The following is a 21,731-nucleotide window of genomic DNA, read 5'->3' on the forward strand; positions in this document are numbered from 1 at the left end:
TTGTTTTTACTTAATAACTTTTAGTTTAAAAGTCAGAATAAGGTCCCGTCTGTTTTGGGACGACCCTTAATGTTAGTAGTTTATGATTTTGTATTTAACTCAATTTTGCCATTTTTAGTAAAATTTGGTAATTTTGTCACCTAATCTCTTAATTAGTGCGAATTAGGGTTTTAAACGTTTTTTCTCAGTATTTATATGTTTTGTAGTCGTCAGAGGCAAAATAGACTGTTACCAATAAACACAGATGTTTTGTCAATTATTCTTCTGGTGTATTCCAGTTTTATCTCTTTGTGGATTCAGGGAAACCCTTCGTGGATTCGAGGTTCACTACCAGGAACTAACAGTTTAGTTTCTGTTCCATCAAGAGAGTATTGTGTGTGCTTTTCTTCAGGCTTCCGTGACATCAGTTGGTATCAGAGCCTTAACTTACCCTGGTCTGATGGCTAACCGGTGAGACAGTGACCACCACAACAATGACGGCGGTGACGACGTTAACAACCTAGTCCTCACTAGGGCTGAGTTCCTTGATTTTCGTGATGAAAATCAACAAGTTCGTGATTCAACCCAGCAGAATTTGGACCAGATTCAAGAAGTGCTTGCCACCTTGCTTCACCGAAACCCTAATCGTGATGACGGAGCACGACATGATAACCGAGCGCGTGGCCCTTCCTATCATGGTCCAAACCAGAATAGGCAGCAAGACTACAACGAAGAAGACAGTGAAGACGAGGAGTATACAGAGAGAGTCCTTGGAAATCATCGTGGCCCCGTAAAAGATAATGGCTGAGATTATTAGGAGCAAAGGGACTATCGGATGAAAGTAGAGTTACCATCCTTTAATGGTAATGTCTTCATTGAAGAGTATCTGGATTGGGTCAGTGAGGTGGAAAAGTTTTTCGATTATATGGGTACAGCAAATGACAAATAAGTGTGTTTGGTGGCCTACAAATTAAAGGGAGGAGCATCTGCCTGGTGGGATCATGTTCAATTAAACCGTACCCGTGAACGAAAGCTTCCAATATGATTATGGAGGAGAATGAAAAGATTAATGGCAGATCGGTTCCTATCACTAGATTACCAGCAGGATTTGTTTAGACAGTACCAGGATTGTAGGCAGGGTACGCGGACAGTTAATGAGTACATGGAGGACTTTGACAGGTTGGCGAATCGAAATGATTTGGAGGAAACTGAAGATCAACGAATATCCAGATTTGTACATGGGTTACGACTTTCCATTCGAGATCAGGTATCCTTACAAACCCTATATACTTTAAATGAGGTTGTAACCTTATCTAAGAAAATAGAATATCAGCATCTCAGGGAAAGTTCAAAGTTTTCCAACTGCAATTCGGAGTCCTCTAGTTCCACTGCCAACAAAGGTAAACAGCCCATGTTTACACCACGATCACAACTTGTGGTTAGGGAGAATAGTGGTGTCAACCAATCCACAGTGGCAGTAGCAGGTCCCGCAGCCCAGTCGATAACAAATGCCAACCCCTATGCTAGGCCAACTGGGAATAAGTGCTACAGGTGCGGAGAACCAGGACATCGATCTAGTACTTGCCCTAAGCGAGCCGCAGTGAATTTGGTGGTGGCAGAAGAAGGCGAGGTAGAAGGTGAACAAGAGAGTGAAGAGGTGTATAATGATGTGGATTCATATGCCTATGATCCCAATGAGGTCCAAGAGCATGAGGAAGGCGTGCCATTAGGGTGATCTTTGGTGATCCAAAGGTTGTTGCTCACACCAAGGGTGGAATACGGAGATCAGCAGAATGAGATCTTCCGAGCACGATGCACCATCAGTAAGAGGGTTTGTGATTTGATCATTGACAGTGGCAGTGTAGAGAACATTGCGTCGAAGAGTTTGGTTACCAAGCTAGGACTGAAAATAGAAAAGCATCCCTCTCCGTACAAGATAGGTTGGGTCAAGAAAGGTACAGAAACTCTTGTTACTCAACAATGTCGTGTTACTTTTTCTATGGGTAAATGTTATGTAGATAAAGTAGTTTGTGATGTTGTTGAAATGGATGCATGTCATTTAATATTGGGTAGACCTTGGCAGTATGATGTAGATCCTACTCATAGGTGTAAGGATAATGTGTATGTGCTTTTTAAGAATGGCAGAAAAATTGTCTTTGGTTCTATTAAGGAAGGCAGTATGCCGAAAGCTTCTAAAGTGGAGGGGAAGCCAGCACTCCTCATAGTGAACAATGAAGATGAGTTTGGTAGGGAGTGTAAGGAGTTGAAACAGGTATATGCTATAGTGTTGACAGATGGTGAGCCAAAGAAGGTTACTAAGATACCTGAGGCAATTCAACCATTGATTAAGGAGTTTGAAGAGCTTTTTCCAGAAGAGCTGCCTGCAGGTTTACCACCAATGCGTGACATCCAGCATTGCATCGATTTAGCTCTTGGAGCTAGTCTACCTAATCTGCCACATTGCAGGATGAATCCTCAAGAGGGTCAGATTCTACAGGGGCAGGTGGATGAGCTTTTGAGCAAGGGGCAGATCAGGGAGAGTATGAGTCCATATGTAGTACCAGCACTGTTAATACCAAAGAAGGATGAGAGCTGGCATATGTGTGTGGATAGTCGAGCCATCAACAAGATCACAGTTAGGTATCGATTTCCTATTCCCCAACTAGATGACATGTTTAATATGCTGAGTGGGTCTAAGTGTTACACCAAGCTGGATCTTAAGAGCGGGTATCTCCAGATTCGGATTCGACTTGGAGATGAGTGGAAGACAGCTTTTAAGACAAAGGAAAGGTTGTATGAGTATATGGTAATGCCTTTCGGATTGTCCAATGCTCCTAGCACTTTCATGAGACTTATGAATTAGGTATCAAAACCATTTATTGGAAAGTTTGTGGTAGTTTATTTTGATGATATCCTGATTTACAGTAAGACAGAAGCAGCCTACTATAATCATGTGCGAGAAGTATTAGCGGTGTTGCAGGCCAATGAGTTGTATATTAACTTGAAGAAGTGCAGCTTCTTTACTAATAAGTTGCTGTTCTTAGGGTATGTGGTCAGTGCGGATAGGATTCATGTTGATGAGAACAAGGTTTGTGCAGTCAGAGAGTGGCCAGCCCCAAAGACAGTGAGTGATGTGCGAAGCTTCCATGGGCTAGCAACCTTCTATCAGTGGTTTGTTCGAGATTTTAGTAGCATAGTAGCCCCTATCATTGAGTGTCTGAAGAAGGGGAGGTTCTTATGGGGAAAAGAGGTAGAACAAAGCTTTGCCTTGATCAAGGAAAAGTTGAGCACAACTCCGGTTTTGGCATTACCCAACTTCGATAAGGTGTTTCAGGTAGAGTGTGATGCATCTGTGGTTGGGATAGGCGCTGTTCTTTCACAAGACAACAGACCAGTAGCATTCTTTAGTGAGAAAGTTTGTGAAGCTTGAAGTAAATGGTCAGCCTATGAACTGGAGTTCTTTGCTATAGTACGAACTCTTAAGTATTGGGAGCACTACCTAATTCAGAGGGAGTTTGTATTATATACGGATCATTAGGCATTAAAGCACATCAACAATCAAGTTAGCATTAACAGGATGCATGCTCGGTGGGTAGCTTATATACAGCGCTTTCATTTCACTTTGAAGCACAAGTTTGGTGTCTCCAATAAGGTGGCTGATGCATTCAGTAGGCGAGCATCGTTGTTGACCACTCTACATACTGAAGTTGTAGGGTTTGATTGCCTCAAGGAGCTGTACGAGAATGACGAGAATTTTGGTGATATTTGGGGTAAGTGTCAACAAACTCATACTGCTATCAATAGTATGTACATCTAGGATGGTTTTCTTTTTCGGGGTAACCAATTATGCATCCCTAAAAGTTCATTGAGGGAGTAGATTATTAGGGAGCTGTATGGTGGAGGTTTGGGTGGACATATGGGCAAAGATAAGAATATAGCACTGGTGGAAGAGAGGTATTATTGGCCACAACTCAATAGGGATGTTGGCAATCATGTGAGAAAGTGTCCAATCTGCCAAACTGCTAAGGGTCAATCTCAGAATACTGGTTTATATATGCCTTTGCCAGTTTCATAAGCACCATGGGAAGATCTGTCTATGGACTTTATATACTGGGTCTTCCTCGAACCTAGCGAAGTATGGATTCTGTTTTTGTTGTGGTTGGCAAATACTCGAGGATGTCCCATTTCATAGCATGCAAGAAGACTTTAGATGCTACTCGAGTGGCCAATCTGTTCTTTAAAGAAGTTGTGCGTTTGCATGGAGTGCCAAAGTCCATCACCTTTGACTGGGATACCAAGTTCATTAGTCACTTCTGGCGGACTTTGTGGAAGCGTTTTGACACTTCCTTAAATTACAACAGCACTAGTCATCCACAGACTGATGGCCAGACAGAAGTGGTTAATCGAACTTTGGGGAATCTGATCCGATGTATCTCAGGCGAGAAGCCCAAGCAGTGGGATCTTGCATTGTCCCAAGTAGAGCTTGCGTACAATAGCTCAATCAATAGAAGCACTAGTGAGTCTCCATTTGCCATTGTCTACTGCATGCCCCCAAAACACGCTTTGGACTTGGTACCTTTACCTGAGCTTCCAGGAGTGAGTCAAGCAGTAGAGAATATGGCAGACCGTATTCAGGCCATGCAAGAGGAGGTGAGGCAGAAACTAGAAGCTACAAATGCTAAGTACAAGGAAGCTGCTGATAAGAAGAGGCGTGAGATGATCTTCAATGTAGGGGATTTATTGGTGGTCTATCTTAGGAAGGAGAGATTTCCTGTTGGTTCCTACAACAAATTGAAGGACAAGAAGTATGGGCCATTTCAGATTACTAAGAAGATCAACAACAATGCTTATGTGGTTGCTCTTCCTCCAGACGTGAGCATTTCTTCTACCTTCAATGTTGCTGACTTGTATGATTATCATCCTCCTAATGAACCGGGTAGTGGGAACTTGGGGTCGAGTTCTTTTCAAGTAGGGGGGACTGATGTAGAACAGACAGCACATGCCTTCCTGGAGCAGCAGGGACACAGGAAGTCACAACGTAAGATCAAAGGGGGGTGCCAGTAGGGGCCATCAGGGGTAACGGTGTCGGAATTGCATGAACACTTCTAGGCTAAAAGCACAATTTTCTCTTGAATGCTTAGATGAACATGTCTAGGTAGTTGTCCTACTTTTTTTTTTTTTAAATGTTTGAATGAACATGCCTAAGTATTTTGATTTTCTCCAGATGAACATTCCTAATGGATTTTATTATTATTATTATTATTTTTTTTTTTTTTATAATTGCTTGGATGATCAAATATGTTTAAATGTTTTATTTTATTTGGTTCTCTCTGCAATTATGTTGATGACAAATAACATGACAACTTTTTTTTTTCTTAACATGCTTAAACGAACATGTCAAGGCTAGGAATTCTTTGCTTACATTGATTTCTTGGATGAACATGCCATTACCTTAATGTTTTCTTTACATTAAAATTGTTATGATTTTCATTTTTTTGTTTCTTTTTATGTCTAATTCCCTAACACATATTTGTTTACAATTCCTACAAATTAACATGTTTACATGACATAATGTTTGTACTTGTTTGACATGACATGATATTGGCCACCTTAACCTAGGAGACCAATTTTACCGGGCGAGATGGGTGTTTAATCCCTTCCCATCTCGTAAATTAGCTTCCGAACCAAGATCAAGGGTTCTAGACTATACTCTTGTATATGTAATTTACATTTTTTAGAATGTAACTAGGAAATAAAGTAATGTAATTTACTTTCCTTAGATTATATCTAGGACAAAAAAGCATTGTAAATTATTGTTACAAAATTGATGTAAGTTGTCATATACATTAATACAACATAAGTATTTTTATTTTTTATTTGAAGGTTTTCTTGTTTTTACTTTTAAATCAAATAATTGGCGACTCCATGTAAAAGCTTCGATCTAGCGGGGAGTACATTTCACAGGTTGCAGTGGCTATAGGTAGATTTCTGGGTTTAGGTCTTGGTTTGACAGCCACTTCTATTAGATTCACTTCAATGCCGATGTGGGTTCAGGTGTGGGGTTTACCTTTCGATTTGTTATTGGAGGAGGTGGGTAGGGATATTGGCAGTGGTTTGGGAGAAGTATTGGAAATTGATTTAAAGGCATTTTCTTCTGATCAAGCTCGCTTTATCAGAGTAAGGGTGGAGTTGCCGTTGTATAAACCATTACGTTTAGGAGGAGTTGTCGCCAGCCTTGAAGGAGATAAGGTTTGTATTGGTTTCAAGTACGAACGTTTAGTTGGGCTCTGTTATCAGTGTGGTCGGATTGGTTATGAGGATAAGGATTGCTCTGTTCAAAGGGATCGAAAACATGGAGGTCTTCCTTATAGGGAGTGGCTGAAGGTGGGGTATCGTAGAAACTATGGTAATGTAAACAAAGTAAGAAGTAGCCTGGAGTGGCGGGATGATGATGTCAAAGCTAATCAGGGGTATCGGGTTTCTTCACAATGGAAGGTAAATGAGCAAGGTAATCTGGCAATTGGAAGTGGAAGTGGGAGTACGTCTTTAACGCAGTTGGGCAGTTTACCTGAAGGTGGTAGGTTTGATGGTGCTCCGGCAAACGGTGGTGTTACGGTTGATAAGGGTGCAATCTTGACTGCGAAGAAGCATGTTCCAGATTTTGAGGAGTTGATTATGGAGATTGATCATGCTATCTAAACCGATTCAAAATTTTCAAATTCAAAAGCAACTCCAACTGATTGCGTGCCAGATAATAGCGAGATTGTCTCTGACTTGATTGAGGTGGCAGTCATGGATGAGGATACAGTCACCCTCAATCATGACTTAATGGGGAAACAGGGTACGCAAATATCTCAACCGGGTTTTGAGGGATCAGAGATATGTTTTAAGGTTGGTTGTGGTAACGGGCAAGGTAACAAGAGCAATAGTAAGGACCGGCCCAAAGGAAATGGTAGTAAAGATAAGGGTGTGAGTCAATCCATGCATAGCCTAAAAGTAGTTGAGTCGGTGGAGAAATCTACAATTGGAAGCTCGAAAGCAATGGTGAATTGGAAAAGGCTTACCACAAGACCTCAGACTCTTATTAATTCTTTAATTGTTGACGTGGAATCTGGGCAAAAAAGGAAGCAAGTAGAAAACATGAATAAGGAGGCTACGACTGTTAAAGGAGAAAAGAAACATAGAATTGTGGAGAATGAGCAAGATGTTGTGTCAACTATGGGATAGGCAGAGGTTGCAGGGCAACCATGCCGGGCATGAAGACACTCCTAAGATGGAAAAAAAAAATCATCACTTTGATGTCCATGTAAATTAAGAAGGTGTCGTTTGACATTTTTTCTGGTTTTCTAGGCATTCAAGTGAAGATTCACTTTTCTTACTGTAGTTTGGATTTTGAAGTTTTTTATTTTTTTTTTCTTTGTTCTTTTCTTTCTTTTTTTTACGATGTAATCATGTTACTCTAGCATATGCTAAAAGAGAATAAGGGGGTCACATGTCCCTCTTTCTCTTTCCTATTGTATATCATGTTTCTCTATTAATAAAGTCTACTATCATTTCCTCTCAAAAGAAAAAAAAAAAAAAGGGTTCTTGGTTTGAGTTTATGTCCAAAAATTCTAGAAACATAAATACAATCTTATGCAATACTAGCAATATTGTTCAAATAAAAGTCCCAACTATTTCAAGGTCCAAAAATGGAAGATTTTTGGATAAGAATTAGAGAAGAAGTACTAGGCTTGGGGAAATATGATCGTTTGAGGGGCATTTTTCCTTTGTATCAAACAACCAATTTTTATTCGATCAATTTTTCCTCTATATTGGCTTTTTTATTCGATCATTTTTTTTTTTTGAGAAGGTGATAGGCCAAAAATATATTGACCCCTTGCGATGAATTAATTGATTAATTAGCCAAGTTTATTAATTAATCAAATTAACATGCAATTGTAGGTGGCAGCACAAACAAATCACCAATTAACTAAAGTATGCAGCGAAAAATAAACTGACACGATGATTTGTTTATGACTGAGGAAAACTTACATGGCAAAAACCCCACCGGGTGATTTTAAGGTTACCACTCCCGAGAATTCACTATTATCAAAACAAGCGGTTACAAGGAATCTTAGTATCTTATACCAACCTACAGTTGAACCCTTACCCCAATAACCAATTGGACTTGTTCTGTAGTGACAATCTCTCATTTTCAATGCACGGCTCCTAGTACATGACTAACCAATTGCGTAGATCCCAGTACGCGACTTAATCACTAACTTGAGAAGGATGTTGACTGCAAAGTTCTTTAGTTTATCCAGACGATGAAGATCATGAAGTTACTTGGTCACAAAACCTTATGGTGTACAAACACAGCAGCTTCTTGAAGAACTAAGGCAAACTAGGTTTCCGGTCACACTCTTCTTCACACTTGTGGAATTATGCTCTTGTGCAACTTGTCACCTTTTTCAGCCTTTAAAATAATCTTTATATATATTTAGGGTTTTGAGAAAAGAAAGCCCAAATATATACTCACAGATTGAATGAAAATCATCTTGAAAAACTGAACTTCATAAACCTCAACAGATACCTTATCTATCGAGCTAGTTTTCGAGCCACGGGTTTCAGCAGCTTTTAAACCTCAATAAATGCTAGCCGTCGAGTTTTAAAATCCTGCGCTTTCTCACTTGATTTCTTGGATAGACTTGCATAGCTTTAAGACTTGAACTTAAAACCTTGTTTCTTGAAGCATTAAAAAACATTCTAGATCTACTCAATTACAAGTAAAGTGTGTTTTGTCACAAGATTAGCCAATTACATAAAATATTGACATATGTTCCTAACGTGATTCACATATGTCCTAACAATCTTCCCATTTGGCAATCCGTGACAAAATCACAACAAACAAATGAGATATGAGAGAAATCATAAATCACTCAACTCATATTCACTTGTTGAATACAATAAAATCTATCCTAATACAAACTCTTGAAAAAAATTTGCAAGAAGAGAGTTTATGGCAAGTAGACTTTGACAACCTGTATTTTTGAAACACTTTAAACAAAACTTATCAAAACATCTTAGTATGAAACAGAAATAATAGATTGCATACACTATATAAGAAATATGTGTATAAAGAAAGAAAAGAAACAACACATGGAGAGACAGGTGAAAGAACATACATCAATATATATAAACCAAATATAAGTACAATGTATGTCAAAATGGTCACAAAACCAAAATACAAGATACAATGTGTCTGAAATAGAGAGAAAAGAAAAAAGATACATAGAATCCTCACTACATCCCTAAAAAAAATGAACACAAAAAAATGAACACCCCTATAACAAAAATCTCCTAGGCTAACCCTCCCCCTATGAGTATGATTACTCTCATATTCAAAATTACTCCCCCTTATTGTCACGAGTGACAAAAGGTAAGTATATCAAGTAGACATCTCGTCATCGCTGGGTGAGCTAGCATCCTCATCCTCATCATCATCATTGTCGGAGTCATCATTGTCGTCAGATGCCTTGGGAGGAGGAGAGGGAGACTCTATGAGCCACCAAGATGAGCCTGCCGTCTGGCAATACAGCCAACATGGGTGTTTACCTTACACAACTCATCAGTGAGAATGTCAAGGTGAGCATCAATGCATTGAAATTGCGCCATGATTGCATCAAGAGTCACACCACCTGTAGAAGTAAAGGGAGCGGAGGTGGATGCAGCTGAAGAAGTGGGAGGAGCTGCCATACCGAACCACCTTAAACGTAGCTGCACCTCGCTCTGTTTAACGGTAGCGGCGTCAATGGCACACATAACATGGAAGTGGTTGAAAACAAGAAAGGGAACAGAAAAATGGCATAAAATCCTTGTGATAGCTGAAGGGAAGATGAGCTTATCATGGGTCACCGTATCCCTATATACATCTATGATAGAAAGAATAAAATGAAAGGGAAAATCTTTAGTAATCTGCTCTAGAAGTGAGCAAAAATCGAGCACAGGGCTCGGTAATAGAGTTATAATGAGATAAAGGATGCAAAACAAAAGTCATAACCATGTTAAGAAAATGAGGACCTTTAGCAAAGGCTGAACAAGAAGTGAACTGACGATCACCCTATCAGAGGGACGCTTACAAAAAGTTGACATAAGCTTGTCTTTGGACAAAGTCCTCAAATGCTCACAATTGGGGTAGTCAGGATGCGCTACCCTTGGGACACGGAGCACGTCGGATACAATATTCGGTGTAACCACAATGCGTGTACCTTGAACACGAGTAACAAAGAGAGATACTGAATAATCAAATCCATGCATGTTGGAGTAGAACTCCTGGATAAGCATGGATGGACAAGTGATCGGGACGTCACATAGTGACTTTTAACCTTTACTGTGAATGATAGTGGGTAGGTCAGTGTTGGAGAAGTCCAACAAAATGACTTGGCGTTCCGAATGAACGCCTTATCTAGAAAAGTTCTCAAAGAAGTCCAATTTGGCCTTCTCATCACAGAGCTGGATGTGAGAGGGAATAGGATCAGAAGAGGTGGATGCCTCGGAACGAAGAGGGTTTCGGGATGGAGTAGATTTTCGCTTAGGTGCCATGGCGAAACTAACGTAAACAAGAGAGAGAAAGAGAGAGGGAAACATGCAGAAAAGCACCAAACACAATCAATATATCAAAATATAAATAATTAAAGGTACGTATGCATGAAAATGCATGAGCATGTGGTATGCAATAGTAAAAACATCATGGGTTTAGCCCAATCCAATTCTACCAACACACAATCATTTTAACAATGTAAACACACATCTAAAATGCATGAAGCAATGTTATAATGCACATGTGATGCCATGATGATTGAAAGTCATTTTCACAAAGCTCAACCCAAAAATTTCACAAAAACTTCATAAATTTTGAAAAACCCCAAAGTTTATAAAAAATCCCAAAAGTTAGGTTAGAAAACATGAAATGCATGATAGAATGAGTGAAAAAGATCATACCAGAGGAAAGAAGATGATCTTGAGGTTGAAAATCATTTGGGCATGAAGTAGAGTGAGAAAAATGTGTTTGGGAGGTGAGAAGACACAGAAGTATCGAGAGAGATCGAAGAAAATGAAATCTGAATCGCAAAGTGCGAATTTATAAAAATCTCATAATTCTTGATAGATTGAGAGGTGTCGAGAGGTGTCGAGTTTTAAAGGCATGAAGAGATATAGCTATCGAGTAGTTGTCCAGAAATGTCCGTAGCAAAAACAAGCTTGATGGATCGAGGAGCTATCGAGGAGATAAAAACTTTCTTGATGGATCGAGGAGCTATCGAGAAGCTGTCAAGATTGTGATAAAAAGGAGCTGAAGAGCTCGATAGATAAGCCAGGTATTGAGGAGCTGTCGAGATTGCTTAAAAATAGTTTTTCAATAAGAGAAAAACACAGACATGAATGCAATCAAATATGCAACTCAACCAAGGACCCAAACAAAATTTTAATCTCTCAAAAACATCGCTCAATCAAGAAAAATGTAAGCACATAGATCCCAAAACACACACACACACACACACACACACACACACACACACACAATAAGTCTAACAAATTTTATATTTTAAAAACAAGTTAAGATAGTTTAGTGAGTATACATTAACGTACATATTCCTTGTGATGGCCAAATCACATTGTACCTGCACATGTATCAAAAGTAGCAAAGAATATTGCATATTATGTATGAAAAATATCATAAGATTGCATAAGTGTCTACATGTTATGACGATTTAAGATATAAGAAAATCACTTTAACTCAGACACAATCATAATTGTTTGATGGGGACTATCACCTTCGAGGTACATCCTATAATTCTCGCATCTCCTAAAATACACGCTTGCAATCATATATAAAGCATTTTAATCTTTTTGCTTTTATTTTTTTCTTTGCATATATTTTTCTTTTGTGCAAACCATGCATGGGCATATAAGAGAGAGAAAAGAAATACCTAATGATGTTAAGCATTTGACACATTGCACTTTTGCTATGCCGAAGCATACGGATGTCATTTCATGATTGGTGGGAAACAGTGATGAGATGGTTATTTATGCCTTCCTCTTAGGATTTTCTAGTCCTTCCCGTCAAAAAGAGTGATACAAGTGTTAAGTACAAGTGATTACTTAATCTTACTCATCACAAACACAAGCCACAAAGCTGCCTTGCTTAGTTGTGCATAGAGATGCTCATCTAAGTTACAAGAGATACAAAGTTTAGAAGACTTTGTTTCAATGGCCATCCAAGGTACACAAGTACCAATGTATACAAACAAACACTATTTTTGTATTTTTCAATTTTTCAATTTTTTTATATGAAAAAATAAACTAAAACAAAACTGAAAAATAACCAAACAAAAACATGTTAAACAAAACAAAGCAATGCATAAAACTTGATGCAAATGCATGAGGAAGAAGGAAGAGAAGAGGAGATTAATCCATGGAGATGACACCAATGTTTTGGCGAAGGAATTCAAACCGTTTGCTGTCAAGAGGTTTGGTAAACAAATCAGCCTTCTGATCATCAGTGTGAATAAACTTAAGAGTAAAAGTACCATCTTCAACAAGCTCCCTAATGAAGTGATGTCGAATCACTATGTGTTTAGTTCTAGAATGTTGAACCAGATTCTTAGAGATGTTGATGGCATTAGTTTTGTCACAGTAGATGGTAAAATGTTCATGGATGAGTTTTGGCATTCATAGAAGTTGGGTGCAACAGCTACTGGTAGCGATACACTCAGCTTCTACAGTGGATAATGAGATGAAATTCTGCTTTTTGCTCATCCAGGAAACAAGATTATTACCCACATAGAAACAACCCCCCGATGTACTCTTTCTATCATCAGCATTCCCAGCCCAATCAGCGTCAGAATACCCAGCTAAGACATCATTTGTGTCCTTGCTGTACCATATACCAAAGTTAGCAGTGGTTTTAACATACTTTATGATTCTTTTCAAAGCAATCATATGAGACTTTTTGAGATTAGCCTGATATCTAGCACACATTCCCACACTGTAACTAATGTCAGGTTTACTAGTAGTAAGGTAAAAAAGACTACCTATCATGCTTCTCTAGAGAGATGAATCAACACTTTTACCTAAAAGTCAACAATGAGTTTAACATTTGGGCTCATAAGGGTTCTAAAAGAACTAACAGATTCCAAACCAAACTTCTTCACAATATTTTTAGCATATTTAGATTGAGATAGGAATATACCTGAATCTTGTTGATGAATCTGTAATCCAAGGAAGTGAGTTAGGTCTCCAAGCATGCTCATCTCGAACTCGGCCTGCATGAGTTTTGAGAAGCTATAAGCAAGTTCATCCTTAGTTGACTCGAAGATAATATCATCAACATAGATTTGAGCAACTATCATCTCATCGTCTTCCCTTTTTATGAAGAGAGTTTGATCTGCTTTTCCTCTAGTGAACCTATGTGACACCAAGTACTGTGTGAGCCGATCATACTAAGCTCTTGGGGCTTGCTTTAATCCATAAAATGCCTTCTTGAGGTACAATACAAGATCCAGAAAGTGTGGATCAATGAAACCTTTTGGTTAAGCCACATAGACATCTTCTTTAAGCAGCCCATTCAAGAATGCAGTCTTTATATCCATTTGTTAGAGCTTGAACCTCAAGTGACAAGCCAAGCCTAGGAGAATTCTGATGGACTCTATACGGGCTACGGGAGCAAATGTCTCATCATAGTTTACTCCTTCCATTGGTAAGTATCCTTGAGCTACAAGACGAGCCTTATTAAGGATCACATTACCCTCCCCATCAGTTTTATTACAGAATATCCACTTTGTGCTGATGATGTGCTCACCCTTCAATCTAGGTACCGAAGTCCAGATATCATTCCTTTGAAACTGAAGCAGTTCATCATGCATAGCTTCAACCTAGCTTTCATCCTGAAGAGCTTCCTCAACTTTAGTGGGTTCAACTTGTGACAAGTAACAAGAATAAGACACAAAGTTAGCAACACATTTATCAACTGTACGCTTCCTTAGTGTAAGTTCATTTATGTTTCCCACAATAACTTTAGGAGGATGATTCAATTTGATCCTAGAAGAAGGTCCTTTCTCCTTAAAGGTTTCAAAATCAGGTGACGTAGATAAGTTTGCTGAATCTTCTACAAAACTTGGAGTATCTGGAGTACTAGGAGATGCAGGCTTTTGTTCAATATTTTCTAGAACTTTCCTGGGCTCGGGAGGAAGAATTTCTTTGGGGATTTCCTCACTAAATTTCTTAGAACCAAAATCTGAAGATTCATTAATAACAACATTTACTGTTTCCATTACCTTCATGGTTATTTTGTTGTATACCCGATAAGCCTTGCTTGTAGAGGTGTATCCTAGAAATAATCTTTCATCACTTCCGGAGTCAAATTTTCACACATTCTCTCTATCCTTGAGAACGAAACAAGTACTTCCAAAGATTTTGAAATATTTAACATTTGGCTTCCTTCCCTTCCATAACTCATATGGAGTCTTCTTGGTACCGGGTCTAAAATACACCCTATTAACCATATGACAAGCAGTGTTGATGGCTTCTTCCCACAAGTTTCTAGCCACATCCTTGTTGTGCAACATGACTCTAGCCATCTCTTGAATAACCCTGTTCTTCCTTTCTACTACACCATTCTACTGAGGAGTAATAGGAGTAGAGAATTCTTAAGATATGCTTGATCTTGTACAAAAGGACTCCATATATGAGTTTTCAAATTCTTTACCATGATCACTTCGAATTCGATCAATCTTTAAGCTCTTTTCATTCTGCAACCTTGTGCACAAAGTTTCAATGTGCTCAGGAGCATCAGACTTGGATCGTAGGAGAATGACCCAAGTGTATCTAGTGAAGTCGTCCACCACAACCATAATGTATCTCTTTCCACCAAGAGACTTGATTTTGGTTGGACCCATAAGATCTAGATGTAGTAGCTCCAATGGTCTGGATGTAATAGATGTCTGAGTGCCCGAATGTTTAGCTTTTGTTTGTTTCCCAAGCTGACATGGTCCACACACCACATTACTTACTCTACTGAGCTTTGGTAACCCCAAGACTGACTCATGCTTTGATACAATTGAAAGATGTTTGTAATTAGCATGTCCCATCCTTTGGTGTCATAGATCTTCATTTGGTAAACAAATGCTATTGCACACAATATTAGCATCAGGAACTAGGCCATAACAGTTGTCTAGAGTGTGAACACCACTGATGAGCTTCTTTCCAAACTCATCCATGACAAGGGATTTTCCCTTTGAGAATAGTACCATGAAGACTTGATCACATATTTGACTTATGCTCAATAAGTTCACTCTCAGACATTCTACATATAGAACATTAGCAATGTCTGGCAGTCCAGGTAGAGATATGATTCCCTTTTCTTTAATCTGTGACTTGCTCCCATCACCAAAAGTGACATTACCACCTTTCTTAGACTCGAAAACCTTGAAGAGAGATCGGTCTCTAGTCATGTGTCTTGAGCAACCGCTGTCAAGGTACCATAAACACGTGTCCATAACCTTAAATGCGGACTTCATCATTTAAAAGAAATATTTTTACTATTTAATCTCAATTATAGAATGAACCCATTTTTCTTATTAGTAAATGAATCAGTTCTAAGTATATAGGAGAAAAAATATATATATAAGAGTGCGTTTTTGGTTCCCTAAACTCTCACACGCTCCAAAAGTTTACATTTATTATTCGTTACAAGAGAGAGAGAGAGAGAGGTTGTCTTGTCACTATCTTTTGCTAAAGAACCTTCCAAGATTCACCATGAATATAATTTTCGAGAGGGATTTTCCACAAGATGATCACTATGATGACTTTGATGATACCCCTGAAGAAAATACTGAGGAGACTTGTGCACATCTATGTGTTATTAGAGGAAAGTGTGTAAGCTATAAGAGGGTAGCATTGAAGTACGTTCATCAGGGTATGTGGTTGTGGCTTAACAAAGATGAAATGGATTGGATTCGGAAGGTAGAGTAAGTGAAATTGTTAGAAGATAAGAAGATGGTTTTGGTTCTTGATCTAGATCAAACTTTGGTTCATTCAACAGAACAAGAAAAATGTCTGAGAAGTGAGAACCCCTCAAGAACTCTTGCAACATAACTTAAGGGATAGCCTATTCCGTGTGAGATGACCTTGGGGAATGATGATGGTCAAGTTGAGACCTTTTGTTCACACTTTTCTGAAAGCAGCAAGTACCATGTTTAAGATTTATATGTGCACAATGTGTACACGAAGTTATGCGTTGCAAGTGGCTAAAATTCTTGACCCTGAAAATGTTTAGTTCAAGTCATTAAGAATCATTGCACGTGAAGATTTACTGGAAACAGGCTAAAAGACCCTTGATCTTGTGCTAGGAGAGGAACGCATGGTTCTTATTCTTGATGATACCAAGAGTGTGTGGAGTAAGCATCCATTCAACTTGATTCATATCAAGAGGTATCGTTACTTTGATTCAGATCCTGATAGCTGGAATGCTGATGAAGTTGAGTCCACTGGCCCGCTCATCGCCATTCTCCAAAGACTTAACGGTAATCCACAGACTGTTTTTCAACCCAAAATTTGAAGCCGGTCTTCAGTATAGAGATGTGAGATACATATTTGCTCGCCATGACGTTCTCCGAGGGTATACATTATTCGTCAAACATATTTTCATTCCTGATTTTAGGCCCGAAAATTTGCGTCTCTAGTTGATGGCAGAGGAGTTAGGGGCCAAATTTTCTATGGATAATTTGATACACCCCATCACACATGTGGTCACTTGGTTTGCCACAGCAGAGAAGTTTCGAGAGGCAGAGCTGGAAGGAATTATTTTGGTCCATCCAAAGTGGCTACGTGCTTGCTACCATGCAGTCAGTAGGGTATCTGAAAAAGATTATCTGATTAAGCCGAAAGATTAGAAGTTGAGATGATCTTTGTTTACTTTTATTAACAGCGCAGGTCTAATTTCCAGTTTTTTGTTGTTAAATGTTCTCTGCAGTTGGTGAAATAGGGTTTTTTTTTTTTTTTTTTTTTTCCCTAGACAAAGAAATTCAGGGTTCTTTACTTTTAATTTTTAGAGCTTGATTTTAGGTAGTAAATATTTTTTTTTTTTTTTTTTTTTCCCTAGACAAAGAAATTCAGGGTTCTTTACTTTTAATTTTTAGAGCTTGATTTTAGGTAGTAAATGCTACGTGAGGAATTGAATTCTTCCTCAATTGTGATGAGGAAAAATAGTTACAGTGGTTTATCTCCTTGCTGATGTCTACAATTTCTTATGTGAATGTGGCCTTGAAAATTGAAACGATTCTAACCTGTTGATATATGCTATTGTTGCTATTTGTTTGATGGAAACTTATTTTGTATCTGCAATTACATGAATTGTAGGAGTGGAAGAAAATTTAGTTATGTTAGTCTAATATTAATTGGTAAGTACTGATCTTGAATCATAGTTTAACATACATAAAGAATGGAAGCAAAAAGTGTCTACTATCACCAAAAGTTAATAAACAGAGAATAGAAGCCACAATGCACCACCACTAGGTTATGCTTGTGATTCATCCTAAATTGCTTGCTTATCAATTGAACCAGCCCAAGCACTGCATGCACACATATTCATCCTAATGTGCCCTTGACTATGGCAGTCACTCCATGTCTTGCTCCAGCTGATATTGCTATTGTTGACATCTTGCATAACGGGATAACAGGATGTGAGCTTGAGAGTTCCATTGTTTGCCCAAATGGGCCAAGAATTGTATCTTATTCCTGATTGAGGTGTACGCTACCTAATGCGATTGTGGTCTCCTCAAAGAATCACAGGCAGTGAATTGGTGTGTTAGGTTACTTCTCCAGAGACTATTGTCAATGAAGTGTTTCCAAAATGTTGAAGTTGTTATGTGATTGTGTGTTGTGTGATTGTGTATAATGATTAAATGGTAAGCAGAAGCATAAAACAAAGTAAGAAAGCTTTGACGACTACATATTATATTAAGTACTTGTGTTACAATGTACTCAATGTAAGGTTTATATGCTAAAATAAATGATGGACTCTAGGCTAACCATAAACTAACTTAAAGTTAATATGCTTGTTCTACAAGTACATGAACCTATAATTGGTTTGGGCCACTTGGGCCATAATATGCTAACACAAAAAAATTCATTGGCAATGGAGGTCATTACAACTAAATAAATCGTCCTAATACTTTATTTAATAATGATCATCAATTAAAAAAATATGAAAATGACTGATTTGCAATGCTAAAATTATAATTTTGGGCGACTTTCGAGAGGAATTGAGCCCCTAGCCTGTTCAATTCAGCACATGGCAAGTTTGCCAATATTTGAGGCTAGTCTTGCACGTTGTGTTTTCAAACTATGGATGCATAATCTAATGCAGAACCTATAGATGTCCCAAACAATTCCTAGAGCCTCTTTTTAATAACAGTACCAGATTTTCAATTCATAATAAATCTGAAACAATAATCCCAGAAGTCTTTGATCTCTTCCATCTATGAATAATGTAAGAATCAACAAAAAATAGCATCAAATTTTGCAAAGAGAGACCACATTTTGCATGTAGAAAACCTGAAATTTTGTGTGTGGGAGCATCATTAGTCTTTGCAAGAGCACCGATCCTTAGGCTGGTAAACCATAAATTTTCCATCTTTGTAGCACCATTTTCTCATTATATAAAGCACTACTTTCATCAGACAAAAACCTTTAACAACATGAACTTAAAAGTCACTCAAATAAAATTGTATTTTTATGAATTTTTGGTTTTCTTAAATTTTTCCTAAAATAATCGAGTGCTAACTCCAAAAATAAATTGAGTATACATTTATTTTTTTATTGAGTATACATTTTGAGAACTCAATGTTGACTCTTGTCTAGGTTGTGTTTTTCACAAGGATATAAAAATTTTCTTAGAATACATGGGAGACCATTATTTTCATTTGGAAATTAGCATCGCAAAGACTTGGCTTGTGAGCACTTATTGGGCTTCGAAATATATTCTAGTCTCTATGGAATACATCCTTTGTTTTTTACTTTGTTGAAGCTAAAGCAGCTACTTTCAAAATAACAGATAGAAAAACAATGACCAGAATGGGAGAGTCAAAGTAGAAAAGAGGGTACATCACCTTTTTCCTAGGTTTTTTTTTTTTTGGTGGTAAAACTAATGGATAAAACTTAAGCACGGCTTTATTAAGTGCTATATCTTAGATTTCTCAACTAAATCCTAACACATATATGCTTTGAATTTAATTCTACTTGAGAAAAATAATATTATTTTTGTAGTATTGGTCTAAATCATACCCATAGACAGTAACAATAAGCTCAAGTTGCTCATCTGGTTGAAAAAATTATTTATTGTTGGGGAAAATATGGTTTCACACAATCCTATTTAGGTGAGGAAAATGCATCTTCCTGTGATCTCATTTCTGCTTTCCTCCATGCAAATCAATTCTTCCTTTATGGAAAAAGAAAGGAGGATCGGCTATGTTCGGTATACTGATGACATGATCATTGCTATCAAAAGTGGGGTTTATTCAGAAAAATAATATGTGATAGGTTTCAAAATTTGGTTCACTTCTACTATTCCACACACATATCCATAATTGGTATGGAAATGTCCACATTTTAGCACAAAAAGTGGATGTGAAAAAAGAGATGTTAAATAGTGGATGTGAAATAATGTCCATAATTATGTACCCCATAAATGGTAATCTCAGTATAATCCATAGATCTAATGAGTACATGGTAGAAAAAAGGGTAATTCATCGGTGAATGAAAATTTATTCCATAGGTCCAATCAGCCTATAGCAAAGGCAGCCCCACTTGAAGCCTAGAGGTTCAAGAATAAAAAAAAGGTCATATACAGGATTTAGTTTCTTCTAACGAAACTCCATAATTGTCCAGCCTCAATCAATTCTACGAAGAATTAAGAAAATAGAAATTGAGAATCAACATCTAATGAATTGGATAACATTCATTAATGAATTAAATCAATACATTAGCCTCTGTTTTGATATGTACAACTAAACAGAGAATCTGCACTTGATCTTAGCCAAAGGTGCTGCTGATTCTCTAGCCAATTGATCTCTTAAGAATAGATTTGTAAGTTCTTTTGACTTGTGCAACTGCCCTCACTATGTTAGTGATATTCTAATGGTTGAGGCCAGTTTAGCCCTTTTGTTTGTAGCCTTCTTTCTTGCTTTCAATAAAATCTCTCTTCAGCAACAAAAAAAAGAAAAAAAAAAAGAAAAAAGAACAGAGAGTCCAACCAACTTAACAGAATTAGTTAGATAGCTATCCTATAAGATGACTACAAGTCTACAACTGGATTAATAAGCCACGTGCACTGCACGTGACACAACAAAATTTGCATAGGAAATACGACAAGTAGCCCAAGTAAACAATGTAACTAAACTATTGCAGTTTATGAAGTATAATTTAAACTGCATCTATGTTGATCTGTGTGCGCTTCCTTTAGCCTGCTCTTTTGAGATAGAGAATTTCTTATAAGTAAATGAATCCATTCAAAATATATAGGACTTTAAAAAATGTATATAAGAGTGAGTTTTTGGTTCTCTAATTAAGCTCCAATACACTCTAGACGTTTCAGTTATTATTCGGAGAGAGAGAGAGAGAGAGAGAGAGAGGGTGACTTTTTACTATCTTTTGCTAAAGAAACTTCCAAGATTCACCATGAAGATAATTTCCGAGAGGGGTTTTCCACAAGATGACTATGATGACTTCGATGATACACCTGAAGAAAATACTGAGAAGACTTATCTACATCCATGTGTTTTTAGAGGAAAGTGTGTGAGCTGTGAGACGGTAGCATTGAAGTACGTTCATCAGGGTATGTGGTTGTGGCTTAGCAAAGATGAAATGGATCGGATTCGGAAGGTAGAGTCAGCAAAATTGTTACAAGATAAGAAGATAGTTTTGGTTCTTGATCTAGATCAAACTCTGGTTCACTCAACAGAACAAGAAAAATATCTGAAAACCCCTCAAGAACTCCTGCAACATGAGTTAAGGGATAGCCTATTCCGTCTTGAGTCGACCTTGGGAAAGGATGATGCTCAAGTTGAGACCTTTCGTTCGCACTTTTCTGAAAGAAGCAAGTACCATGTTTGAGATTTATAATGCGTACAATAAGTACACGAAGTTATGCGTTGAAAGCGACTGAGTTTCTTGACCCTGAAAATGTTTACTTCATGTCATCAAGAATCATTGCACGTGGAGATTTACTTGAAATTGACGAAAAGAGTCTAGATCTTGTGTTAAAGGAGGAACGCATGGTTCTTATTCTTGATCGAGCACCAATCAAGCATCAATCGAACGAGGCAGAACCAAGCTTAAAATTTTAAGTTTACTTCTAAACTCAATAATTGTTATTATTTTTATCAATAAAAATTTAAAATTTTTTGTATACATGGGCTTATTGGGAAATAAAAAAGGAAGGTAATTTTTTTTTTTTTTTTTTTTTTTTAAAGAGGGCAAAATGCAGATGACAGTGACACAGTATGGTCAACGGTCAACTCTGTCTTGGGTTGGGTTTCGCTTAGGACATGTTTGCTGTGTGGGCTTGGTATTGGATATCAGATCTTTCTAAGACTAAATGGTGAAGTCCAGTTTGGGCCGGACTGGCATAATCAGGATGTAGTGTAAATTGTAAACTACTCAGTCTAGGTCGTTTCGGCCCGGCCCTGGATTTGCAACCACAAAAAGGACTCGAT

The 21,731-nt window shown here is 37.8% G+C and overlaps 1 protein-coding gene across 1 annotated transcript; it reads left to right on the forward strand.

The window, feature by feature from the left end:
* Nucleotides 1-1,048: 1,048 nt before the first annotated feature.
* LOC111986436 (uncharacterized) lies at nucleotides 1,049-3,409 on the forward strand. Its single transcript, XM_024018063.1, has 3 exons — nucleotides 1,049-1,710; nucleotides 1,834-2,785; nucleotides 2,843-3,409. The coding sequence occupies exons 1-3, from the start codon at nucleotides 1,049-1,051 to the stop codon at nucleotides 3,407-3,409; spliced, it is 2,181 nt and encodes a 726-aa protein (XP_023873831.1).
* The last annotated feature ends 18,322 nt before the right edge of the window (nucleotides 3,410-21,731 follow it).

The sequence above is a fragment of the Quercus suber genome, unplaced genomic scaffold, assembly GCF_002906115.3.
Source record: "Quercus suber isolate HL8 unplaced genomic scaffold, Cork oak 2.0 scaffold_696, whole genome shotgun sequence".
Lineage (NCBI taxonomy): Eukaryota > Viridiplantae > Streptophyta > Magnoliopsida > Fagales > Fagaceae > Quercus > Quercus suber.

Coding starts and splice junctions, on each gene's coding strand:
- LOC111986436 (XM_024018063.1), top strand. CDS start 1,049: ATGGCAGATCGGTTCCTATCACTAGATTACCAGCAGGATTTGTTTAGA. Junction 1,711..1,833: donor GAGGAAGGCGTGCCATTAGG/GTGATCTTTGGT, acceptor GATCATTGACAG/TGGCAGTGTAGAGAACATTG. Junction 2,786..2,842: donor AAAGGTTGTATGAGTATATG/GTAATGCCTTTC, acceptor CTTATGAATTAG/GTATCAAAACCATTTATTGG.